This window comes from Phaenicophaeus curvirostris, chromosome 26 (assembly GCF_032191515.1).
Source record: "Phaenicophaeus curvirostris isolate KB17595 chromosome 26, BPBGC_Pcur_1.0, whole genome shotgun sequence".
NCBI lineage: Eukaryota > Metazoa > Chordata > Aves > Cuculiformes > Cuculidae > Phaenicophaeus > Phaenicophaeus curvirostris.
Genome location: NC_091417.1, coordinates 2,152,415 through 2,178,735, shown reverse-complemented (window position 1 = coordinate 2,178,735; position 26,321 = coordinate 2,152,415). Strand labels below are relative to the sequence as shown.

At 46.3% G+C, this 26,321-nt stretch overlaps 1 protein-coding gene across 1 annotated transcript; it reads right to left on the bottom strand.

The window, feature by feature from the left end:
* Positions 1 to 1,242: 1,242 nt before the first annotated feature.
* TOP2A (DNA topoisomerase II alpha) lies at positions 1,243 to 22,404 on the bottom strand. Its single transcript, XM_069877349.1, has 35 exons — positions 22,329 to 22,404; positions 21,410 to 21,556; positions 21,158 to 21,248; positions 20,696 to 20,759; positions 20,048 to 20,193; positions 19,581 to 19,678; positions 19,041 to 19,253; positions 18,692 to 18,865; positions 18,392 to 18,493; positions 17,792 to 17,929; positions 17,470 to 17,608; positions 17,065 to 17,222; positions 16,539 to 16,664; positions 15,959 to 16,069; positions 15,765 to 15,870; positions 14,985 to 15,094; positions 14,173 to 14,265; positions 13,578 to 13,692; positions 13,163 to 13,284; positions 12,460 to 12,608; positions 11,533 to 11,764; positions 11,284 to 11,418; positions 10,959 to 11,159; positions 10,211 to 10,406; positions 8,814 to 8,905; positions 8,094 to 8,240; positions 7,908 to 7,991; positions 7,188 to 7,385; positions 6,176 to 6,281; positions 5,733 to 5,873; positions 5,160 to 5,310; positions 4,607 to 4,668; positions 4,169 to 4,291; positions 2,922 to 3,148; positions 1,243 to 2,641 (listed from the first exon to the last, which is right to left on the bottom strand). Exons 1-35 carry the CDS (start codon positions 22,359 to 22,361, stop codon positions 2,492 to 2,494), a joined length of 4,680 nt encoding a protein of 1,559 aa, XP_069733450.1. The 5' UTR covers positions 22,362 to 22,404; the 3' UTR covers positions 1,243 to 2,491.
* Between the last annotated feature and the right edge of the window lie 3,917 nt (positions 22,405 to 26,321).

Genomic DNA, 26,321 nt, shown 5'->3' with positions numbered 1-26,321 from the left:
TCGAGAGCTAAACTCTCCAGCCTTGGTTGCGCCACACGCGGGGGAAGCTCCAGGCACCGCTCGCCCGCAGGCAGCCCAGCGCGGCGGAAGCAGAACCTGCGGCCGACGGGGCTCTGCGGGCAGCCCCCAGCTGCCACACAGGCCTTCGCAAGAATTTAGAAACCTCCGCTGGGCAGCTGAGGTAGCGGGTCCAGGCAGAGGGTTTGGCAAAGCCCCAGTGCAGGACGCGAGGAATGGGCTGCGGGCATCGCCACAAGCAGGGGCCAGGGCTGAGACGCTCCCAGCCAAACGCTGCCCCTCAGCAGGGGCTGTCAGAGCGCTTGGCAGAGGGGAGAGATGGATCTGTTGGAGCAAGGCCAGAGGAGGCCACGGAGAAGATCTGAGGGCTGGAGAACCTCCCGTACGAGGACAGGCTGAGAGTTGGGGCTGTTCAGCTTGGAAAAGAGAAGGCTCCAGGGAGATCTTAGAGCAGCTTCCAGGATCGAAAGGGGCTCCAGGAAAGCTGGGTAGGGGCTCTGGATCAGGGAGTGCAGAAAGAGGACCAGGAGGAACAGATTTTGAGCTGAAAGAAGGGAGATTGAGATGAGATTTTAGGAAGAAATGTTTTCCTGTGAGGATGAAGAGGCCCTGGCCCAGGTTGCCCAGAGCAGGGGTGGCTGCCCCATCCCTGGAGGGGTTCAAGGCCAGGTTGGATGGGGCTTGGAGCCCCTGATCCCGTGGGAGGTGTCCCTGCCCATGGCAGGGGTGGAACTGGATGGGCTTTGAGGTCCCTCCTGACCAAACCATTCCATGATTCTATGATCTCCCACCAGGTTCCCCGAGCTGAGGGCATTAGAACCCACTCCCACTCACAGGTGGAAGTAGAGGAGAGGCCATTTGAGTGAGCTGAAGGCTCCTATAGCCCCTTCATGTGTCCCAACACCAAACCCTACAGGCAGAGCTGAGCTTGTGCCAAGCCCTCTACTCCATTATAGCACAAGCTCTGAAAGGGCCATTTCCATAAGAATGTCAGAATTGGCTAAATCAGCACTGGAACGAAGCTCTGAAATAACGAGCATGGTTAGACAATAGAGATGACCCATTTAGACCAGTCTTGGCAGCAGAGGGCGGGAACCGATGGCCTCTTGCTCTTGGGAACATCAGAGCTTCAAGTACTCCCCGTGAACAAAGAGCCCACGGCCTTGGAAAGCCACATGAGGGAAAACCAAGGGAAGAGGCAGATGAGGACAACTCCTGTTTATTGATGAAAGCTGAATTAAAAAACACTTTTATTATATAAATATTAGAAAGGACAAACTTGGGACAAGAAAAAAACATAGAAATATTTGCAGACAGACAAGAAACATCTCTCAGTGCTTTCAGAACAGCTCTATGGAAAGTAAAACTGGAGTAGGCAAAGACTCTGGTGAAATACCTCTAAGAGGAAGTGGGAAATGATGCTTCCCTGCTTCTGCTGAGGAACCCGAGCGCTGGAAGGTCCCACAAGCCAGCGGCATGGAGGTGACAAACCCTCAGCCTTCAGGGGCCTGCACCCTTCGTGCAGAAGCTCTGGGGAAGTTCTTTGTCCCCAGGAAGAAACAGGTAGAAGCTTCACACTGCCCAGGAGCTGCTCGGCACAGCAGCCTTTGCCAGTGCCAAGCACGGCAGCAGAGAAGCACGGCACGGGGGAACCTGCTGTGTTCCAACACGTGCATTGGAATAACCAAGTGGCTTTCCTGCAGGTTCCCACAGACCAAAGATCTTTGGCTGGTCCATGTCTGTCTGTCCCGGTTCTGTCCTCGCCCTGAGCCCGTGTGGCTCCTTTCAGCACAAAGCGCTGGCAGCCACAAGCATCGCTTACCTGAAGATGACCTCTGGGCTGAACGAGCCGAGCACAGGGTTCCTTGGCAGCTGGACAGAAGATAAAACTGCCAACACGAAGCACAAGCGCGAAGACAAGTCTGCACAAAGCTCCATTGCTAAATCTGAATTTAAAACACCGAGGGCTAAAAACCAGCGCTGTAGAATTTGAGCAACAGGGGCTTGCACAGACATACAGGACTGCAAAAGAGGAAGGGAAACTTCAGCATGGAGGTCCAGGTGCCAGCCCCTCACATGTTATGTCTGTAAAAGAGTGGAGTTAAAGATATCTAAGGAGGCAGGTATCCGCCTGAGAGGATCTTTCAAAGGACTTGCTATGTTCTAAAGTCTACTTTAACATTAAAATGACCCCTAAGTGTCAAAAAGAGGGAAGTGCATTAGCACTGGCTGGGCACGTAGCTCCAGCGTTCGTGAAAAAGGGGAGGGGTGCTCCTGTTTAAACAAACCTAAGTGATTTAAAACCAAGAAAAATAGAGCTGTATTCACACATAACAAACATTTCTGGGCTAGCTTAAACTCCGTGAAGATTTGCTAGCCTGAGATGTTCTTTTGGTGAGAGCTGTCAGGAGCTCTGCTGAATGCTGTTTTGTAGACTGGTTTGGATCCACAGCTTAACACCTCTCACGACGACTCAAAACATGTCGTCCTCATCGGACTCCTCCAAGTACTGGACAGGCTTTTTGGTACGTCCAGGCCTGGCACGGGGCTCAGCTGCTATGAGGCCGTCTGCACGAGCGGTTGAATCAACAGTGAAGCTATCGTCGTCTAATGGCTTGGATTTCTGGAGGGAAAGCATAGTCAAGAAGTGAATCATGAAGCCGAGCATAAACAAAGAGCACAATTAGCAAGAAATGCACCATTGTGGCAAGGGAAAGTGGTTGTTCGGATGGATGAGACCAAACCGACAGGCTGGGAGGAGTACGTGTGGCCAAACGCCCTCCTCCCGCCACAAAGGTGGGTGTTGTAGGGGAGGTTCTACCTCTGCCTTGCTGGTTCTGCCGGAATAACCACACCCCGCTCCCTGGTAGCCCCTTGACTCCAACGGGTAGTGAAGTACAAACCTTTGCCGCAACGGATTTGGAAGGCTTCGGGCCAAAATCTGAACCTGAATCCGAATCCGAAAAGTTGGGCTGCCTTTTGGTAACTTTGCGCCCCTTGGTCTGCGCAGGCTTCTTGCTGCCGGCGGCTCCAGCCTCCGGATCCAGGGATGCCTCTTTCGCCGCTGTCTTGCTGGCTTTGGGTGGAGCCTTTTTCTTGGCTAGGATATCCATGATGGACGGCTGGTTATCTGAAACAGAACTCTGCCTTTAAACCCCCGTTTTGCTGCCTCTCGTTTGCAGTTTGTGAATTACTTCCAACACAAATACGGCACTGCACTACACCGCGAGGTCAGCACGCAGGTCACCTCGTTTGGAAACAAGGTTTTTCTAGAAAGATTGCTCTTTTACAGAGATGATGAGAAATGAGGTTGTTTATCTGCTTAGTTGCACTACATTTAGAGGATCAAATTAAAATGTACCCAGAGCAATTTACAGACTATTTCGGCTTGAAAAGTCCTGAACTCTCAAGGCCGCACAACCAATCTGAGACCTTCAAGACTTTTGCAGTTCTTTCTTACCTGTATTTTGACACTTTTAACAGCATTTTGAAGCATATCTCTTACTTTAGCTGAAATGAGCAGCCATTTCTGAATTATAATAGGCTTTCTCAATTTCAAAGCGGAAGAAACAGCTATTTTGCTGTGAAGTAACACACAACTGTACTGGGATCAAAACCAGCTCGTGATGGAATATGCAAAACAGCTTTCAGAGTCTGGCAAAGACTGTGGGCAGTGAACCCTAAAAAACCTGAGTCAAACGCTGTAGGTTTATGAGGTCGAGCTAGCACGAAATAGATCAAGCTACCCTAAAGAAGCTTTTCTTCTTCGTGGGAAGCCAAGCTCCCAAGTAGCTTTCTTCCCAAAAGGACACGAAGTAGAACATTGACTGCAAGACATGAATTCCACTCGGATTATTTCTGCCAAGTATTACATAGCACTGTAGGAAGCATTCACTTTTCCTGTTCCCAAACTAAAATCCACTCCCTTCAAGGATGTCTGAGATGAACTAGAACACAATATGCTTGGAAACAAACTCCTTTAAAAATGACAACAACCAGGCAACCTTTGCCACAAAGTTCAGATCTTGTCTGAAATGAGAACTCAAGTTATTGAGGCCTCAGAATGCTTGGCAAAAAAAAAGACTCAGACTTGTTTCCCACAGGAATAATCATCGTTATCTAAAAATGATCTTGCTGATCTTCACCTTACCCTTTGCGGCGCTGGTCTTCTTAGCTGCAGTGGGTTTTTTAGCCACAGCATTACTGCGAGACACAGGGACAGAAGGAGCTGCAGGAGCTTGACTCACATCATCGGTAACATCATGGACTTGAACTGAATAAAGAAAGCAGAAAGTAAGTCTGAAATGGTCAAATTTTCTACTCTGCCTGTAAGCATTGGAGCAGAAATTGTTTTGACCTATTTTATAAAAAGAACAACTGTTAAAACGCGATTCATCACAAATTCAAGCTAGAAATGGACAAAAAGCCTAATGCACTGAAACCAGCTTGTACCCTAGCATCACAGTTTCTTTGCAAGACTTCGTGACTAACGGCTGCCTCTGGCAGTGCTAAGCACCGATCAGAATGCCCAGTGCACTCTCGTAGGGTTTTAGGAAAATCAACAAGGCTTAGGAGTTTTCATACTCACCAGGGACAGTGCTTTGTGCTGGCTTTTGCTTGGGAGCTTTAGCTGCTTTTTCAGTGGTTTCCCTAGAATACAGAACCCCAAGTATTTTTTCAACTTCTGTTATACTCTTAAACACACCTATTTAGTAATTAATTTCTAGATAGCATTAACATTAGAAGAGAAACTGACTGTTCAGTGCCTGACAGGCAAAGAGAGTTGGGCTTGATCAGCCTGGAGAAGAGGAGGCTCTGGGGAGACCTTCTTGTACTGAACGGGGCTACAGGAAAGCAGGGGAGGGAGGGAGAATGGCTGCAAATTGGAAGGGGGAAGATTTGAAATTGGACATTCGGAGGAAATTCTTCACAATGAGGGTGGGGAGGCACTTGCACAGGTTGCCCAGAGCAGTAGTGGCTGCCCCATCCCTGGAGGGGTTCAAAGCCAGGTTAAATGGGGCTTAGAACAACCAGATCCAGTGGGAAGTGTCCCTGCCCATGGCAAAGGGTTGGAACTGGATGATCTTTGAGGTCTCTTCCAACTCAAACCATTCCACGATTCTGTGTGGAGAAATACTCACTTCGGAGCAGCTCTGGGCTTGGGGGCAGGTTTTTGTTTTGCGCTTGTATCTGATTCAGTGTTGCCTTCACTGTCACCCATAAATTCAGACCCCTCATCTGAACTGGAGAGATGTGCTTCTGAGTCCGAACTGATTACGGTCTTGACTTTGGCTGATGAAACGACACAGATGCATTAATTACACTTTTGGCAATATGCTGCTCAGTTTCTCTCTCAATATTTTTAGCTGCAGTTATTAAAAAATAAAGATCTGAACAAAAACAAGCAGATACTGAGACTGCCAGCAAGAAGATTCCAAATCACAAGTGTATTCTGCGCTCGCTTACCAACAACATGTTGGATTTGTCAAGACAGTTGTGTAATTAAAACCAACAACCTTACTTCTCTAGTTGCTCATTTCTGCTTTTATTTGAAAAGCTTTGTGAAAATCTGCTCAAATGGTAGAAATATTTAGTTGTTATATGCAGTAAAATAAATAAGCCTTTAAAAAATGGTTTCTGCGAGCTCTCTAAACAGTCTGTTAAATTTTCGTCTCCAGAGACTGCCCCTCATCTGCATTTGTGTCGTCTCTCACCTGCTGCTTGCCGAACCACTCTCTCTCTTTGAGGTGGTGCTTCAAAATCAGACTCAGAATCAGATCCTGAGTCAGACCAAGGGTTTCGCTTCTTCACTTTCTTTAATGGCTTAAATGGCAGAGTGGCCTGTCTCTTTGCACCTGAAAAATATTGTGAAGCAGAATGAACCAGCAGAATTCCATATGTGCTTTCCTCAGGCTCAGCAGTTCAGGCTCAACTTAGAAATACAACAGTAAATTCAGAGGATTCTGGCTTAAATGTTGAAGACAAATAGTAACTCATCCCGCTCGACTGTTATCGGGATGACTTTCTCTCTTATCTAGTTTTTCCAAAAATACTGATCCTAAATGTTACTCATCACCTTCAGGAAGAGGTCAGATAACTATATTTACAACCCTTCCCCTCACTTTCCATTGATGGAATAACACATAATAGTATTTACCTCGCTCAGCATTAACCTTCTGTGCTAATCTCTGTTTAAGGCCTGAAGGCTCTTTGTCTCCTGGTATGTTTTCTTCTTGATTCTCATCAAATTCATTTCTTTCAGTCTGAAGATAGAAGCAGATATCAAACGGATAACAAGTCAGCTCACACAATTAGAGGAGGCACACAGCGTAATGTAGAGAGGAGCTGCTTATTGTAGACGTACATAAGAAATCTGAGTTTGTCAAACAACCTGTGTTTAAAATTTGAGTACAGCCAAGTACCTCAGAGATGATCTGTCCCCAGATCAGGTGATTGAAAATGCAAAATCCAACATTAACAAAAACAGGAACTTTGTCTGCACTCCTAAGCGTGCGTTGGCACCGCCTTTGTGTGCTGATGGCACGACTCTAGGGAGTGTTGAGGATGCAGAACCGAGCAGGGTGGGTTAAAAACAACAGTGCAAGCTATTTGGAAAAACTGTTAGATGGAACCATCTGTAGGAAAGGAGCTATGTCTGGCTTACAGGTCAAAACGGGGGAGGGGATATTCTAATTTTCTGTGTTGCAAATGGCTGAATGGCATAATCTCAACCAGCCCCATAAAAGTAGTCAAAACTTCTTTATTTCCTTGATATCGAGAACAATAATGGCATCAAGTGGCAGAAAGCATTACTGGAACTGCAAAGGCTGTTCTAGAAAAGTGATTTTACAACCTGTTCTTCCTGTGTAAATCCCCAAGACACCTAGAACAACCTTACTTATGTCTGCCTTTTCATTTCTAAGGTACCAACCCACCTCTGAAATCGAGATATGTGCTCTTGCCAAAAGATTTGCCTCTAAGCCATGTCTGGATATATTAGTAAGATTGAGAAACATCCACTTCCAGTGTTCCCCATGTCTTAAGTCTGTCCCTCTCCATGAATAGCTGCTTTATCAGGACAAGTGCAGCTAACAAGAACTTACATTTCTTCAGGACTGCACTGAAGAAGATGGAAGGAAAGAGTAAGCATTTGGAATATTCTTTTTTACCTTTATCTTCTTTTTAGTTCTCTTCTCGGCCTCTGCCTTCATCTCTGCAGTTATCCGAGGAACAACCCTTACGCCATGAGGTGATGGCATTACTTCTGGCAGTTGAGCTTTCTTCACCTTCATTTTCCCTCCTTTCATCTTTAAAGGTTTGCCAACAACCCCTGCCATCTCATCCTGAGCTTGCTTGGCTTCCACTGCCTGCAGAGGTGAGCACAAAAATCAAACCACGATGAGAATACAAAAGAAAATGCAATACTGAAAACCCCACCACCACAGCCCCTGCAGTAAAGCACTCTGAACGATAGATTTCCTTCTATCAGTTTAAATGAAGCTTCTTGCTCTGCTCCAGATCTGCACCTTTTCAAGGAGCAATTTAAGCCTGAGCTACAGTTTCTTACTTGAAGAGCAAGACAAATCACAGACACCTGCCCACAGTCCAGCTCCTCCATCACCTTTTCAGTGTCCAGAAAGCCCTTTGATCTACATCTCCTCATACTACATCCTAATACTAGTTTTCTCTCAAGCTGTCTCAAAATCTCTCCACTAATCAGACCTACTCCTATCCAAGCTAGGAAGGTGAAGAAAGCTTTCCTCCTCCTCAACACGTGCAAGACATAGGAGTTATCATTTTTAGTTTCCTTGTTATGACAAAAAAGTCAATAAACAGCTGGTGGACAAGACTATAAGGGAGTCAGTCATCTACACTGAACACTGACTTACATCAAGTTCTTCAACAAAGACAGCAAGGTCTTCCTTCCACAGATCAGAGGGACTCTTGCACTTAAGGTTTTCCAGTTCTTTTTCCTAAAGGGAATCACAGTTGATAATCATTAGTGACATATTTTAATCCACCATTAAAAAATATATCATATAATACTGCCTTTGTAAGAAAAAGAAAGAACATACTTTGTTATCCCTCTGCTTGCAGAGCTCATCTTTCTTCTCCTTTGTCAGATACCAAAGGGGCATGTTCAGCAGGTAGTTGAAGTCTGGTCCAGTAGCTGCAGCTGATTCTTTCTCACTGTCCTCTCCCTCCTCCTCTTCTTCTTCTTCCTGAATGTGGATTTAAAACAAACATCGTCAACAAATGCATTAACACACAAGGGTAGGGCTACTGATCAAATTTGGACTGCTGCACAGGTACTCCATGGGCTTATGGCGTCTAGACTCCTCTGGAACAATTTGGAAATAGATAAAGGCTGTTTAAAGCCTCAGCTGCTATTGCAGAGGAATCCATCTGCAAAAAAGAGTTCTCCGAATCTCTTTTGCTCTACTCTGTTTGGCCTCTCTGCCTTCCTAATCCAGGTTCTCTCCTCAGGCTACTTAAAACTGCCATCTCCCTCAAGCCCTTCCACAACTGTGTCCCACAGGCAGGAAATCCTTAAGGAACAGCAGAAATTGTTGTGGCAGGAGGACTTGACTTGAACCCAGATGACTAGGTCTCAGTGCCTTCGGAATGAGAGACAGAATTTTCAGTTGTCTTACGTTTCCTATCACAGACATAGCAGACATGTGAGCTCTTGAATCCTACAAACTAAAAAGCAGCTTGGGCTTCTTCCTATGAATTATGGAGCTGCAGAGACGGGACAGTTTGGACCTGTTTAGAGAGGATGGCTGAAGCATTACCTTGTTTTGTGATTCCTTCCAAGCCTTCACTGGATCGGATTCGTAGCCTCTCTGGATAAGAACTTTAATCAGCTCTTTCTTGGGTTTGTTTTCTGCAAACAGGTGTTTCAAGATTGTCAGTTAGTGACCACTACCAATCACTGCTAGGAAGGACAGACGAGCTTTAAATCTTGGATCCCACAGTTCTAGCAGCTCAGTATCCTATCAGGCTTTAAACCACCCTTTTCCTTATCAGGGGCAGGAGGACATGTGGAAGAGCCTGAAAGAACACCTAAAAAGTTCCTATTTAGCAGGTGATTTGTCAGGTCAGCATCACTCCTACAACCTGTCAGGAACACCTGCCAGAGCATGGTAAATACTTTTCTTCTTAATTTCTATATCACATCTCCCCTGCTCTAAATAGCTTTTGAGCTTGGAAAAAAAAGTTGTGATAGTATCCAAAAAGTTTCAAGGTAAAAAGCAGGCAGGTAAAGGAAACCTTCCCCAATAGCACTCAAAGGCTGTGGTGTAGCTTGCACCTCATGAGATTTCACATGGGAAATTTATGCTCTAAATCCCCCAACCAACAGAAACGCTTCAGCTGGAATTTGCTCCTTTTTAAGATATCAGAAGCAATCAACTATGAGACACAAATATAAATGAAACCAATCCTGCCAGCCCTGGAACCGTGTATTACAAAACTCCAAGAAAATGCATTTCAAGGGAATTATTTCCCTTCCTGAGTCAAGCCAAACAGACACAGGCTGTCAGGATTACTGGGTTGCCTTCAGAGACAAACCACAAAGCATCTTATGACACTTTGTCTAGCTGCATCCTCCCTGAATGCAAGCAAAACACAGACCGCCTTTTAGACTGAGGTGGAAAAGTTGATTGGAATACTGGGAACAAAGATCTGTTTCTTTTTCCAGCTCATGATTCTCAGATGCTGCTAAGTTGAGTATCTAAGTCTGAAACCCCAAGCCACTGAGAACATGATTTGGAATATTCTTGCAGAGGTTCACAGAGATAAGAGGGAAGAGATACGGGCTAAGCACGCATTTGAACAGAAAATACCACCCCTTTCTAACCCCACCAGTACTTAACTCTTATTCTTACTGAGTCAGAAATAGATAGGAGTTATTGCTAAACTATTAAGGAATATTTCTGCTCTTGAAATAGCATCAAACACAGTAGGAAAGCTGTATGAGCATCCTGTTTCAGTTAACGTGTGCATTATGCTCTATAGAACAAGAATACTCCGAAGCATTTTCCTCTTGTATGCTAATGGAATGGAAAGATAAGCTCTGGTGTAGTTTGTTAAGAGCCAGTCTGGGGCTGAGGAGGTGCTGACAGAACTCAAGGGAGCACCTGGTTCTTCTCCCAGTTTCATAAACCAAGTAGCCAAGAACAATGCATACCGATCACAATTTTGCCATCTATTTTCTCCAGGATGAAACGAGCCTGGTTGCTCAGTTTTGCAGACTCGGCACCTAGCATTCCAATCAGCCATTCTTTTCTCAAATTGTAATATTGGAGCCTAAGTTCAAAGAACTCTTTAAGAATATCCTGGGGAGAGTCGTACTTCTTCAGAAAGCCGACGTGGTCGAAAAGAACCTAGATGAAATAACACAGGCATTACAATCGTCAAACCGATTTCTAAAAACAATGAAATTCAGCTCTAACACAGGAGTGATAGCACAACTAAATTATTATAACAATATACAAAACTTTAGTGTTGAGAAATTACTTCAGTTTGCAAGCAAGGCAGCAGAGCGAATTTTAAAATTTGAAAGCTGCAAACATATAGTGGGGTTAAGGTTACTTGAATCTTAGAGATAACTGTAGGATAAATATCTTGCATCAAGCTTCACACATTGTCAGAACCCAGACACTCAATAGCAGCATTGTTGTCACAAAGGTCTCTGTGAACTGTGTGATTTCAGATCACTGACTCCTTTAGGCAAAACCAAACCACCCTAAGCCCATTCCCAAGCCACTCTCTTGACCTTTTGAAGGTATATTTAGAAAACTGATCTAAAACCAGTAACAGCAGAGAAATCAAAGTGAATAGGTTACTGCAAAAGAGTATTTGTTACAGGCAGCAATTGCAGCTGCCCACGGTCTTTGAGCTAAAGCAAGAAGTCTTTGGCTGAATCTATTACATACCATGGAGTTGCATGTTAGATTTGTTTGGAGTTTGAAGACCTTGTGCAGCCCCACTGCTTCTGCTTCAGCTAGTTTTTCCTCAGTCATCTTCACTACAAACTTCACTGTCGTGTCTGTGTGATATTCTTTATAGTCTACAATTAGTGGGGGCGTCTTCTCAGTCCCATTTAACATGGGCTCCAGAACTTGCTCTTTGTAAGTCTGAGAAAAGAATCAAAGTCAGACCCATGTTTTCCGTGGAGGTTAAAAGCTTCAAAACCCATCAATCCCATTTTGATTTACAGGGCAAGCCACACATTCCTAGGGCAAAATTACTGTTTATTACCTGAGTCCATGTTCTGACAGGCAGCTCAGTGATCTCTATGGTTGTAGAATTGAGGATAGACACTTCGCCACTTATCACGTACTGATTAGGTCCCAGCTCATCTATTGTGCCTTTAAAATTCTTGTAGCTAGGAAGCTAAGCAGAGAAGAACATTGGATTCAGCTCTGTGTGAGTGCTTCTGGTTCTACGCACTTGCATGAAATCCTCCTCGCTAACGAGCGAGACATTGTTTTTCAACACATTATTTACCATTGGCAGTGGCTCTTCTCCATCCATCAGACGACGGATATTATTCACAACTTCCCTGATATCAAAGTTGGGGATCTTACAGGACCAGCCAGTACCAATCCCTTCTGCCCCGTTTATCAGCACCATCGGAATGATAGGCATATACCATTCCGGCTCCACACGCTGATTGTCGTCATAAAGGAACCTCAGGATGTTGTCATCCATCGGTGGGAACACCAGCCGTGCCAGTGGGCTGGAATGGAAAAGAGAATTTAAGCCTGAATACTCGTTACAGAACAGTAACCATCATGAAAAAAGAACCCCCCCAGAATACAAACAAAATGCAAAAGTCAGGTTTATTATTATCGGTCAGCCTTAGCTGTGCAGCCTGGGTGTCTATGCAGGCTTATAGAGTAACACTCAGAAAAAGATGCATCTTCAGTGATTTGATCAGTCCCCACACGTTCTGCAGACCAAATGGCACCCTACCCTCACAGTTAGAGATGTAAATCATACGTTTAAACTCTGAGAAAGGCTTCGGTTCTCCGTATACCTTAGTACAGCCACACACGTGCCCAAGTAACAGATTTGATCAAGTTCAATCTTAGTGACCTTCGGGTCATAGAGACTACGCTGTTGTACTTTCAGATATTAGAACTTCACTCTCGTAACTCAAGTTCATTTTTCATCCTACCCAAATTTCTCCCTTTGTTTTTCTTCCCATTTCCTTATTCTCTGCCACCTTTCTGTTCTCTTGGATGATAACCAAGTTTACATATCTGAATCTAGGATCCAAATCTCACTTCAATTGTTGCTACTCTAAGTATGCAAGTAGACCAACGTTTTAAAGGGGAAGAAATAAATTCATTTTTCATTTTAAATGCTGTCAAATTGAGCCCTGTAACATATTAAGAATATTTAAGACAGAAAGAAATCTTTAATACTGACCTGAGCATTGTAAAGATGTATCGAGGGCTGGCAGAGTCTTTCCCACCATGCAGCCTTGTGCCAAACTGACCAATAGGCTGCAGCAAGTTGAGGTTGTTACTGCCCACAAAGTTCTGAGCTAAGTTAATAATGGTCATCATCAGCGATGCCTGCAATAAAGGAAGGTTCAAAGCTAAAAAATGCAGAATTCTTCACTGAAGGACAAAGTTAAAGGCAAAATTCACACCAAGAAGAGAACTGATAAAGATGATAAACTCGATTAATAAAATAGTGCAGGAAACTCGCTGCAAGTGGATCCCAAGACCCTCTAGACTGGATATATTCCAGTGGCCCACCACGTGTTCTTAAAACCTCCATTCTACCAGTCTCCCAGGGGAAGCTTGTTTTAGTGTTTAACCTTTCCTTACCAAGGCAGATTTAGAAAGACTACTACCATCTGCCTATCACAAATAAAGTGTAATTTTCTTGTTCTATTTCTGAATGAAACACTCCCACGTAAAGCCCAGGTAGGACAGGCAGACTGACCAATCTCAGATTTAACTAATATTGAAGTGTTAACAGTGGATATATAACCACTTTGCTTCAGCTTTTATACCGAAACATATAATCCTGCTTTAGAGTCATCTTAACTGTCAAGTCAACAGAAAGGCTATTTTTGCCTTTCATTTAAAAAGCATTTTGCACAACCCGGTCAGGTTCTTACTTCACCATGATGGTATGAAGACATCTCAGCTACAGAACCAGCCAGCTGCGCAACCTTCACCTCCCGCTTATCATTTCGTTTGAAACACGTGAAAAGAACTTTTCTTTGACCTGGCTTCAAACCTGTATATGTAGAAAAAGATCTTGTGATTAGAACTGACAATGTGTTTCGCTTTGCTTCTGCTCTCTAGAGACTTATACCTCTGAAGATTCTGCAACAGGAGTGTGATGCAATAATATGCTTAAATGGGCATTTAATCCACAGATTAAAAACTTGGACAGCAGAAAACAGACTTCAGAGCACGACCCTGAAAACTCAGCAGGTTACCCTGATTCTGATGATAAGATGCACAAACACCCATTTATTAAGTTCTGAGGAATGCGCTACGCAGAATCACTATCTTGAAATAACTTACCATCAACCAGTGACGGGATTGATCTTTCATTATCAGAGTTTGAGAACAGGACTAACTCCTTGTTGATGAAGTCGTTGTACGTCAGGTAATTAGTATTTTTCCCATATAGGTATTCCTAAGAAAAACAAGTGCAGGATTGCCTTTATTTTAGCAAGACCTAATCTGTTTCTTAGCCCATAGCTGGCTAGTTCCACTAAAATGGAAGGTCCTTGTAAGCCCAGCTAAACACAGATCAAGCACTGACATCGTTAGTACGGCAAGGTCAAACACCACTTCCTGCAATGCAGACTTGTTTTTGAGAAATGAAGTCTTTATACAGTCTCGCTCAAGTTATCATTTCCCATTTAGTAAAGCAATTGGAAAGATGAGAGTTAAAAATGAAATTAACTACTGGACAATTGACCATGAGGCTACACCGATAAGACAAGAGAAGAAGCTGCTCTGCAAAATCCTGAAACATTTTAACTGCCCTCTAATCCAGCAACTGACTCACTGCCTCTGAGCTGCGTGCAGCTCTTGCATGCCAGAATGAAGCTGAGAACAGCCCCAGGGAGAGACAGGAAACCAGTTTCCTTCATATCCGTAAACCTTTTACCTCTGGCAGACCGTGCAGCTTCCGTTGTCTTCTATCTTCCATGAAATTAGTCAGCCACTCCTTTCGCTCCTCTACCTTCTTCTTGCTAAAGGCCTGTACATTACAAAATGAAAAGTAACTCAATTTTAGGACATTCACCAGAGCAAAGAAAGGAAGAGTTTATCCTGAAGAATGACATGCTAAACAGGTGGACTTAACAGCTTAAGTGCAATAAAAGGGTCTCTTAGCTAAATATATTAGGAGCGTAATTTCCACTAGTCTTTAGGAAATGTGGTATTAAGGCTTAAATGGTTGTATTTTTAACACAGCAACAGAAAACTAAAGAAGATTCCCCTATTAATTAGTATTTTCAGGGAAAAAGCGGGTTTTTTTGATGTTGCCTAATAGCTTAGAAGACTTAGGAGTCAATGTCTACTGAAGGTGGAGAAGTTAACAGAAGTGAGGACTGTTTCAATCCACCGGTGAACCATTTGACAAGAGGAAAACCTGGGGCAGAAAGGAGAGGTCTGCCTTAGAGAAAATTGCAGAAGACGCAGAAAAATGTTAAAGGAATATTTACTATTGTGTCTGGAAATGTCAGCTGGTTTGTAGTAATGAGCTGTATTTAAAAACCATCATTAAAAGGGTACTCTTGGCCCGAGGTCCGTGGACAGATTTGCTTCTCCTGGTTAGTCTAAAGCCGTAGCCTTGGTAACAGAGAGATTGTCTTAAGCCCAAAGGCCTCTAAGAGCATTTTAAGAGAAAATATACCACTGTCTACGCAGTATAATACCAAAAGTAGTAAGTCAGCAATTAATTCAAGTGTTAGTTACCAGGGTGATCGCAGCATCATCTTCAGGACCAGAATATTTGAAGCCAATGCGATGTTTGGCCATATCTGCAAAGTACTCTTTAGCCTCCTTTGATGTGCTGGTACCCAGACCTGCAGAGACAGTACTAGTGAATCCTAATAACTTATTGCCTCAATCAAGTGGCAGTTTCAAGAAATATTTTGCCATGCCTGGTTTCTGTGATGCAGCATACAAACGTACAGCAAGAAGATGACTTATAAAAACTTTAAAATAAGGTGAGATATCATAAAACCCACAAGAATTACAGAGAAGCAAGCAGTTATACGCTGAGCTTTTGGATTTTGACTGCAACTCCTGTGGACATCTGAAATGATTAACTGCCAATTGGAAGTGATTCCTCATCATCCAGCTATTGTTCTGCAGTTGGCAACTTCCTTATTGGTATTAAGCAATTCTGGAACAAGCACTTAGCTTGCAGTGCTAACAGTCCACAAGGACCATACTGTGGAAAACGGCACATAAACCCAAGCATAACTGGCTGAAAGAATGGTTACCTACGACATTCTAGCTCCGTTTTGAGAAATTTCATTGACATTTTATCCAGTTAAGAGATTATTGTTTCTTTGCTTTTATGTTTTGTTTTATGTCAGAGGTATTTGTAATCAGAATATCTTATGAGGGAAGAGACTTGGAGCTCAACCTGTGCAGCCCCTTCCTGAAAAAGCAGGGCTAACACTGAATGGAATCATGAATGCTTTTACTTGGATCGTTTAATTTCACCGTATTACGTTTTCTACAAACCTTTATAATACTTGATTTTCCATGAATTGTAGTTCTGTGTACTGCTTTTCCATTCTTCAAATTCAGGAATGCTGTAGAATGCAATTTCTTCTTTGTTTTTAGAGACCTACAATAAACAATTATTTAAGTTACAAGAGGCAGATTTGGACCAATGGATCCTTACTCATTGACTTCACCATCTACCCAGCACTCACCTTTATGATGGGAGTGATAAATTCCTCCAAAAAATTGTGTCTTAGAAGAGATGGCCAGTTGTGATGGATGAAGTTAATTAGCAAACCTTTGATATGCGATCCATCTTGATCCTGAATTAAAAAGGAAAAAAAGACAAAAAAACCTCATATTTAATCAGGGATGTGATGGAATTGATGATTGTTAGCTTAATAGCAAATGATTCTATAATTTCAGCTAACTGACCCTATTAACTTTCACTTCTAAAAAGGTGACTGTATGTTGTTTAACTACTGAAAATGAAGAGAAGTAGAAAAGGCATGTTCTTGGTGGAAAAAAGGTATCAAGGACTGGTCAAGGACCTTGAATCAGCAGACTAGAAAGCCAATATTTAGTGATGCTGCTCCCCTCTCTACTTCATTCGTTTTGGTTTTTGGCTAAGAAAACACTACGACCCACTAAAATATAGAATGATAAAACGAAACGAATACAGAGAATTAGGTACAACAGTGGCACTGGGAGAAAGGCAGTATTTTCTTCTTTCCTCTGGGTTCAGGTGTTGTTTTGTGTCCTCTCCCAGGTTTCAATTTTAGTAAGCCTAACCTGATCTGTCATAATCATAATCTTTCCATAACGAAGAGTCTTTAAAGATTCTTGATCTTCATAGTTCTTTTTATATTGTAAACCCACAATCTTGATGATGTTGTTGATTTCAGCATTTTCCATAATCTGGAAAAGATCACACAGAATAAAAACTTCTTTTTCAGATTTAAAATATAGCTCAAAAGTCTAAAATTACCCATAAGTACGCCGGTGACCGAGCTTTGTCTTGTCAGGGTTGGTTTTCTTTTTCTGTTTCGAAACTTATAATTTCTAAAGCTTAAATTATTCTAATAATTCCAAACATTTTCCAGTCTATGGCACACACTATCCCTTCAGGCAAAACACCAAACAGGACTTAATCTATATTCCTGTTCAGCCACCAAGGAGGCTGAAGGTGAGATGAGACCCAGGTGCTTGAGTTACAGCGTTCCAGATGTTCAGCTGTATTCAGTTAACAAACACCCTGCATTACACCGAGCGCACTGCTCCCTTCTATCATGCAGACTAGAAAGATTTTCCAACACACCTGCTTGTGAGAAGCTTCTCTGACGTTGAGCATTTTCCCACGAAGGGGAAATACTCCATACTTGTCTCTACCAACCACTCCCAGACCAGAAACAGCCAGTGTCTTGGCTGAGTCTCCCTCAGTCAGGATAAGTGTACAATCTAAAGAATTCTTGCTGCCTAAAAAGGAAAAAAAATCAAGTCAATGTTCTAATTAAAAAGTGAAATCAAAGCCAGCATACTCTGAAATTGAGTGAGAATAAAGACCTTCTAAGACAGGTTTTGTTGTACGGCACATAGTAAATAGGGATAAAATATTATTGCAGTTTTTTTCTTATTATCTTCAGGAGACAATTCTTTCATTTGTGTAACAAACAAGTTTCAACTATTTTTGAATGAACTGGTTATAAAGGACGTAAAACCTTACCAGCATCGTTGGCATCATCCAGCTTAGGAACACCCTTAATCTTAGTGTGTTTCACAGCCGAACATTTCTTATTCAGCTGGCTCTGAGCTTTAAATTTTACCCAGTTTAGGATACTTTCAACAATGCCACAGCCAACTGCCTGCAACACAAAAAATAACTCCAAACAGTTGTAGGAAAAGCCTTAACAATGACAAAATTTTAAGTTATATAATTTTTCTTTAGTTCATGACAATACATCACAAGTACGTATTACTATTTGCCACGTTAAAAAACAAATGTAGTTTTACAGACATCTTGATTAACTGCGTATATCAATACTTACACCCTTAATAAATTTTTCACTCAGTTTACAGGTTGAGCCAAAGTTCTTTGCCTGCAGAGTCATGTTCTCCTTAGTCTGAGAGTCAAAGGTTGGGTTTTCAATCAGGGCATTGACAAAAATCCACATGTGGTTCTTCACCTGTAGTTAAACACAACAAGTATCACACGACATGCTAAGTGCATCTCTAATGGCAGCGTATTCTCACAGTGAGGAAAACCCCATCTATCACTGCTTGAATTTGAATTTTCCTAGATGTCTTGAAAGAATTTAGGACCCTCATGAACATGGTTACATGGTTTGGGATGCCAAGGAAATAGCAGCTCTCAACCTAGATTGGTGTTATCTAACAGATACTGAGTTTTAATGCATCTACACTGAGTTATAGCGCTCTGATTACAAAACACATCACCCAAACAAAGAGAAGATAATTACTTAGCTTAACCTGGACAATGGGAGACTTTGTAAGCAGCAATTTTATATGTATTGTTTGCACAATGCAAATGGGTATTATTAAGTAACATAGTGATGCATCAAGCTGTAGCTACGATTTGTGATAACATTAGAGTCGTGTTTCCTACAGGGAAAATTCTGATGTTGTACCTGAAAAGGCTTCACTCCAACTCCATTTTTGTTCTTCTTTTTCACAACATCAATGATTTTAGTCACAAGCTGGTCAGCTACGTAATCAACATGCCTGCCACCCTAAAGGAAAACGGAACCAAAGACCAAGTGGTGATTCCATTTGAAAAAAAGAGTACATATAACCATTTAAAACTTTAAGCATAGACTTTGCAACATTAAACAATTATTTTTCATTAATATGCACACATTTGAAAATAGCTAATGTTAACGGTGAAGAATATAGCATTAACTTGACTAAATAAACCAAAGAAGAGTTACCTTTGTAGTGGCAATGCTGTTGACAAAGCTAACTTGCTGGAAGCCTCTTTCGCTTAAAGTCAAACACACTTCCCACCGAGAATTTACTTCCTCGTGGATAACCTTAAGTGCATTACCAGTTTCATCTACTTTGTCCTTGACATAGAGGTCCACATAACTGCGGAATCCTTTCACCTACATACAGATGAAAACAGACAACTCATTTATAACAGCTCCTGTAAATACCTAATTCACATCGTCCTGAAAAGCCGGTGGAGAAAACAAATTTTCCTCTTTAATAATGCAAATTGCTTCAACAAAATGTGATTGTTTAGACACACAGTACAGTTTCTTTTAGATGCTCACTTACAGGCAGCCTCTGTCCATTTAGGAAAACTTTGACATCCTTTGTGGATCCAGCAATATCATAGGCTCTTCGAGACATCAGTGCTACGATGTCTTTATCAAGAGTTTTCATTTTGAATTTTGACAGATCAGGTTGGAAAGTAACGCACGTGTAATCTTCTCCATCGAAGTGTTTCAGTACCATTTCACCAGCCTTTCCCATGTTGTCTGTCCAGGTCTGAGAAAAGGAGGTTTTGTGAGTTGCAAATCTAACATGCACACAGGATCTAGCTTAGTTTTTAAAAGCAGTAAGCTGATTTATGAGGTTTGAATACTTCTAAATTTAAAAAAAATCCAAACCACTGGTTAAAAAACTAGATTCTAATTGTGTCTGCTCAGTTCATTACTCATTTGAGTTATAATTGGTGGTACAGTAACTATGAGGTATATTTATTTTAATCACAGTGCACTAAATATGAGCTGAATCTAGACTTTTCGGACAAAAACTTAGGGCATTATTTGAAAATCTCAGATATAACCTTACTGACATAAGAAGTGCTTGTACCTGCTTGAACAACTTTTTGTATTCGCGACATGCAGTTTCCACAGTAAATTTTTTGCTAAATATGTTGCACAGTTTGGCTCCATAACCATTTCGACCACCTAGAATTAGAAGGAAAGCAGATGTGTGTTATCACCTTTGTTCAAAACCATCTAAAAGAATTACAGACTTCAGGAGTTCAGCCACTTCAGTACAATCAAGGTACAACCGTTAATAGCAACAAAATCTGAAAACCTCAGTCTATGATTATAAACCCATATCTAATTGGGATTAGTGTTCAAAGAGAATTTTTCCTGTTATCCATGCTTGTACCATGACCACTATAAAACAGAGCATGAAGGATTCTATCTGATGGACTCGGAATGCTGTTTTCACATTACACCAAGGACCTCCTTCCCCTCACTTCAGTTCACACATTTAAATAGATCAAGGCTGCTCAAAAATACCAGCACATATTGAGTCTTCCTTACCCGTGACTTTCTTTTCATTGTCATCGTAGTTGCTGGATGTTAGCAGCTGTCCGAAGATAAGAGCAGGCACATAAACCTTCTCCACTTTGTGTTCAACTACTGGAATACCTTTGCCGTTGTTCCATACACTGATTGTGTTATTCTCTCTAGGGGAACAAAATGTCTGGTTTTAAGGCTGCAAACGACTGAGTTATGAAACATGTATTATAGAAAAGCTCTGGGGAAAGGCCACCATTTCATCACCAGCAAATCCCTGCTCAGCAGCTGCAGAAACAGCCAGCAGAGGGAGGACAAGTCAACAAAAAACCCTCTCGGATCTGCAGATCCTATGAAATGGACCACCACAGGGGAAAAATCCTTTATCTGTGCTTAGTGGCAGAATAAAAAAGTTGAGAGGAAGAAAATGGCCACGACGGAAAACAATGGTAAAGAAGCAGCCATTTCACCAGTCAGCACTCTGTTCCATCCTTGGTCTCTTACAAAGAACAAGGCTTTCACAACTGGTGAATTGCATATTTGGTCTAACTTGGATCAGCCTCATTGCAGAGCCCTCCAACACCACACCAGCTTAGCAGAAGAGCATCTGAATGAGAAAAGCCAATGCACTTGAGTTGGGAAGGCAAGGGACAAGAGTGAAATCAAACTTACACATCAATTGTAACTTTAATGCACGACATGCTTTTATCCCTCTGCTTGTTGTCTGCAGCGTTGACTAGAATAGAAAGATTATTGTTGTTGTATTACAGGCTCAATCAAAACAAAACAATTAACTCTAAAGTATCTTTGGTGAAATTAAAGCAAGAAATCAGTACAATGTTACTAATGATCATCTTGGTATGCAAATATTTTGCAAGATACAAAGAGGACTACTACAAGTTACTATAAAAGGGAGAATTTAGGACTAAAATTGGGTTTGCAATAGTGCGCTACCACGTAGCATTAATGGAAGGCCAGGTTGGATGGGGCTTGGAGCAACCGGATCCGGTGAGAGGTGTCCCTGCCCATGTCAGTGGGTGGAACTGGATGACCTTTGAGGTCCCTTCCAATCCAACTCATTCTATGATTTACGATTACTAACCTGTAATTTACTCAACAGACAGGTCACCTTACCTAGGATCTCATCAAAGATTTTGTATAAGCCAGGCACAAAGGTCACATCTCTGCAGTTAAGGCCCACATCCTCATCAAAAACCCACATTTGCTGAAAAGAAGGCAAGAAAAATGTAAGACCTCAGACACAGCTCCACTTCAGTTGCTAAAATTTGTAAGGAAGAGGTTTTGTGCTTTATGAACAGGGTTCTGCCTGCACCGAGGCAGCTGAGTGGTTCAGCCCTGGCCCTCCCTTGCCCCCAGCCCCTGTACCTGGGTGACCAGCTCCACGGAGCCGATGTAGGTATCGGGCCGAAGCAGGATGTGCTCCAGCTGCGTCTTTTTCTGGTAGATATGCTCCACCGAGAGCTGCTTTCTGGTGCCATCTCCCTTGGGCACACGCTGGTTCTCATCCACAGCCTGCTCAGGGTTGGAGAAGAAACAGCAGCAGTGAGGGGCAGGAGGGCAGGAGGTGAATTCTGGAGGCGGGAAAGGGGAACAAAGGGGATGGAGTGGGCTTGGGCACTGGGGGACCCTGACACGGTACTGGGGAGAGGATCTAGGCGGGGGGGAACCCGAGGAGAACGTGGACAGGGGCAAATCTCAGAGGAACGGGGGAGCTGAGTGGTCAAGGTGGAGGAGAGGCTGTGAAGGACAGAGGGGATGATATGGGGGGATATTTGGGGGTGGGGAGAGGTCGTGAGGGGGCGTTGTGAGGGGGGAAGAAGGCAGGGAGAGATGAAGGGGGCACTAGGGGAGAGGCTGGGGGGGGAGGCTGGGAAGAGGGGGAAACACAGGGAGAGGCGGAGGGGGGACACAGGAGAGACTAGGGGGGAACACACATGGGAGAAGCAGGGGAGTGCACAGAGGGAAAGGCCGAGGAGACTTTGAGGGGAACTGTGAGGAGAGGGGACACAGGACAGGCTGGGGGGGGCTGTGAAGAAGCGGGGGGCTCATGGGAGAGGCTGAGGGGCACACAGGAGAAGGTGGTGAGGGCTGTGAGGAGAGGGGACACAGGGGAGAAGCGGGAGGGGAGGCCGTAAGAAGGAGGACGGTGAGGGGAGAGGGAAAGGGGAGATGCCGTGAGGGAGCGTGGGGGGGGCGGGAGCTGAGAAATCCTGGGCCGCCGCAAGAAGGGGGTGGCCAGGGCCCCCACGGGGACAAGGAGGGGGCGGCGGGTCGCCTCACGCACCCGCAGGGCCGGCGGGGACTCCTGGAGCATCATCGCGGCGGCAGCGCACACGGCGACAATGGCGGCTCCGCGCGCTTCGAACCCCCGCGCGGCGCGCCCGGACCGCCCGCCAACCAGCGCGCGCGCCCGCGCCCCGACCAGCCAATCGCGGCGGGAGGCCGGGGGCGCGGGGGCGGGGCCAGACCCCTCCCAGCCAATCAGGAGGAGCCCGCGCATTCAAACCAGCCAATCGAAAGGGGCTATTGTGATATCAACCAATAGGAGAGCGCGGGGTGGGGGGGGGAGGGCGCTGTGCAGAACGGCTCTGCCCGGGGCTGGTGGGGGGATGTGCTGGGAGACACTGGGGAGCACTGGGAAAGCACCAGAGCTGTACTGGGACACGCTGGGCGGGTCCTGGGATGCACAGGGACACGGGGGCCAAGCCCCAGGGACATGCTGGGGAGGTCTTGGGACACATGGGGATATGCTGGGACACACTAGAACACAGTGGGATATGCTGGGACACACTGGAAAGGCCCCAGGGACGCACTAGAACACAGTGGGATATGCTGGGACACACGGGACAGGCCCCAGGGACACACTAGAACACAGTGGGATATGCTGGGACACACTGGAAAGGCCCCAGGGACACACTAGAACACAGTGGGATATGCTGGAACACACGGGACAGGCCCCAGGGATGCACTAGAACACAGAGGGCCACGCTGGAACACTGGACAGACCCCAGGGACACACTAGGATACGCTGGGCAAGCCCCAGGGCCACACTGGAACAGACTGGGACCCAGGGGGCGAGCCCTAGGGACACAACGGTCCAGCAAACAAACCCCAGGGAGACACTGGGACACACTGGTCGGGCCCCAGAATCACCCTAGGAAACAGTGGGCAAACCCCAGGGACACACGGGGGGACAGAAGCCCCAAACATCGCTCCTCCCCAGCGAGGGAAACGCCATCGCCCCTGCTCCTCCCCTCCTTTGCCCTGATCCAAACAACCCTGAAGCCCCCGCATGGCTCCCACCCCTCTCCCTGTGCCATGAGGTGCCCGCCCCACGTCCCTCGCTGCAGGAGGCGATGTCCTGGGTAGGACTGCGTTGTCCAAAACACCGACAGTGTTATGTCTTTATTTCTGGGGCAGAGGAGAGTGTTGGCTTCACTAGAGGCACAAGAATGGGGCTGGGTAGAACCTGGCATCACCCGGCGGCTCAAGGATTGGTGAGGATGGCACAGCCATGGGGTCAGCACCCCATCCGTGCTCTTGCACGGCTCCGATGATGCATTTCTCCACCCTGTGCTGCCCATGGGGGTCTCAGCGCTGCATCCATGGCCCCACAGGATGGCACGTGGCTCGGAGTCCCTGGTCACCACATGTGCCGATAGGGAAAGGCCACCTCCACGCAGAGCACCACCAGCGCCTCGGAGCAGTTGTGCCGCTGCCCGGCCAGCAGCCGACCCCCCTCACCCAGAGGGGTGGCCAGACCCTCCCCGGGGCCAGAGCTGCGCCAGCCCTGGCAATCTCTCCTGCAGGCTTGGCCACCACGCGGCGTGGATCCGTGCCAGGCCAGCCGGAGGGGCCTGGGGATGGGGGGAGAGGGAGTCAGGGTCGCCCTCAGGGGCATCTCTGGCTCTTTGCACCAGCTTTTGCCTCTGTGCAGGTGCCAGGAACTGGGGGAACCTATTGCAGCCCCCTCAAACCCAACTTGGTTGCTTTACATAAACCATTCCATGACTCTGGGGTGAAAGGGACCTTAAAGATCATCCAGTTCCAACCCCCTGCCCTGGGCACAGACCCAAGCTGCTCAAGTCCCCATCCAACCTGGCCTGGGATGCTTTTGTTCAGGGATGCCTGCTGGCACCTGCCCCAGAGGTAGGAGGACTCACCAGAGAGGGTCCGTGAGGACGTTGCGCCCGTTGAAGGAGTAGATTGGGCTCCGTGGGGTGGCACCAGCCTGGCCCTCAAAAAGGGAGCTCCAGGACTTGGCCAGCAGCTGGCCCTGTAGGAACAGCAGCAGCGCTGAGCTGAGGGGCTGGGGTGATGCCTCTGGTTCCCCTCCCAGCTCCCCAAAACACGAAAGCCGAGCACAGCCAGGGTGCAGCATCCACAGCGTGTGAGCAGGCAAGGATCCCTGTGCCCAGGCTCATCGGGAGCTGTGGGGCTGGCAGCTCCCCCAGGGAACAGGGGCACCTGCCTTCAGGTTGACAATGGGGAGGGTCCTGTCTGTCCTCTTGACGATGGAGACCAGGTCCTGGGTTGGGGCTGACAGGAATGCCCGGAAAGTGCCGTAGAGCTGAGCCTCCTGGGACTGGCGGTAGCACTGCAGGTCGGCCCCACGGATCCCGCTCATGTCCCCAGTGAGGGGCACGTTCAGGGCGGCCAGACGGAGCTGGGATGGGAGGCAGGACAGGAGAGAGGCTCGAGCATGGCCAGGCATCATCTCTGCTCCCCATTTCTTCCTAGGGTGGTGCTGTCCAGGCATGGAGGGGTCCCCCCCAGCCTTTTCTCCCCCATCTCCCATGTCCAGGCCACCCATTTCCCACTTGTTGCTTACTGATGGGATCCGAGGGGCGACAGTAGTTGGTGGGATCTGGGGCAGCCCTTGTCTCTCATCCTTCTGGACCTGGAATAATGTGGCTCATAGCAGCACAGGGGCATCCACCCCTGTGCCATGGGTGCTGTGCCCTCCCCATCATCCCAAAAACTCCAGGCTCTGCAGGTGTGGGGCTGATGCTGCCCTGCTGACAGCCCAGCGCCACAGCACGAGCCCCCAAGCACCACGGCACGAGCCCTCCCGGCACAGCCAGGCTCACCAATGTGTCCATGGGGGCCAGCGTGGGTGGCCTCGTGTCAGGACCTCTTGTCTGCACCCGCTTTATCTCCTGGATGGAAATGAGAGAACAGTCCTGTGGGGGCCTGTCCACCCCCAGAAGACAAAAGGAGGGCTCTGTCCCCTTGCTGGGACATGAGAAGACCCAGTGGCTGCTCACACCCCTCACCTGGTACTGGGGGGTGGAAGCAGAGGGGTCATCACCAGCGAAGAATGACTCCGAATCCTCCAGCTGCTCAATGCAATGAGTAGAGGGATGGGTTAAGAGAGAGCCAGCTCTTTCCCTGGGCTCTGCTGCTCCAGGGCCAAATCCAGCCTCCCTGGCTGCCCTTCCCTGTCTCCCCCCTCCCTGCAGAGACCCCAAGGGGCATCCTTGGGGCATGGTACCAGGATGCGGCTCCAGCCGGTGGGGGTCCGGAGGAAGGCGCTGCTCCCTTCCCGCACGTAGACCAGGCTCCCCTCGGGCACGGCTTTTCCTGACTTCAGCATCAGCTCCTTGGACCTGAACACCCACGTCTGGCGCTGGGGGGAATGGAGATGTTCGGGGCCCAAGCTGTGGTGCGTGAAGCAGCCGGACGGCTTGGGACGCTTGCCCACAGCCGCAGCCAAGGACGCACCTGGAGATCAGTACGAGAGTCCGGCAGCTCCATCTGAGGGATGTCGGCATCTGGAGACACTAGAGAGAGGGGTGTCACAAGGTGCCCCAGTACCACATGGATGTGGTGGTGGGAGCCAGGCTGTGGTGGTGGGAGCCGTGCAGGGTGACACGGCCCCAGCACCCAGGAATGGATGCAAGACCTTGCAAAAGGTGTTTATGAGAAGTCTATAGCCCCCAAAACACCTGAGAATGTCCCTTACCTGCTGTCCAGGCTGCACTGGCCGCTCCCTGTGAAGGCAAGTGGTGCCTGTTACTACTGCTGGGCACAGGGAGGGGACAGGGTCCTTCTCAGGGACAGTAAGGTCACGGCTTACCGGCTGCTTGCAGGGTGGCTGGGGATGGATGGGGTAAACCCTCTGGAAGCAAAGACAGAGTTTGTGGGGAGCCCCTCGTGCCGTGCAAACTCACACGTGTGTGCCCTCCAGCACAAGTGTGCACAGCATGTGCTGGACCTTACATTGAGGTAGAGGAGACCTGGTGCTCCTGGGGGACCAGGAGGTCCGGGGGGTCCA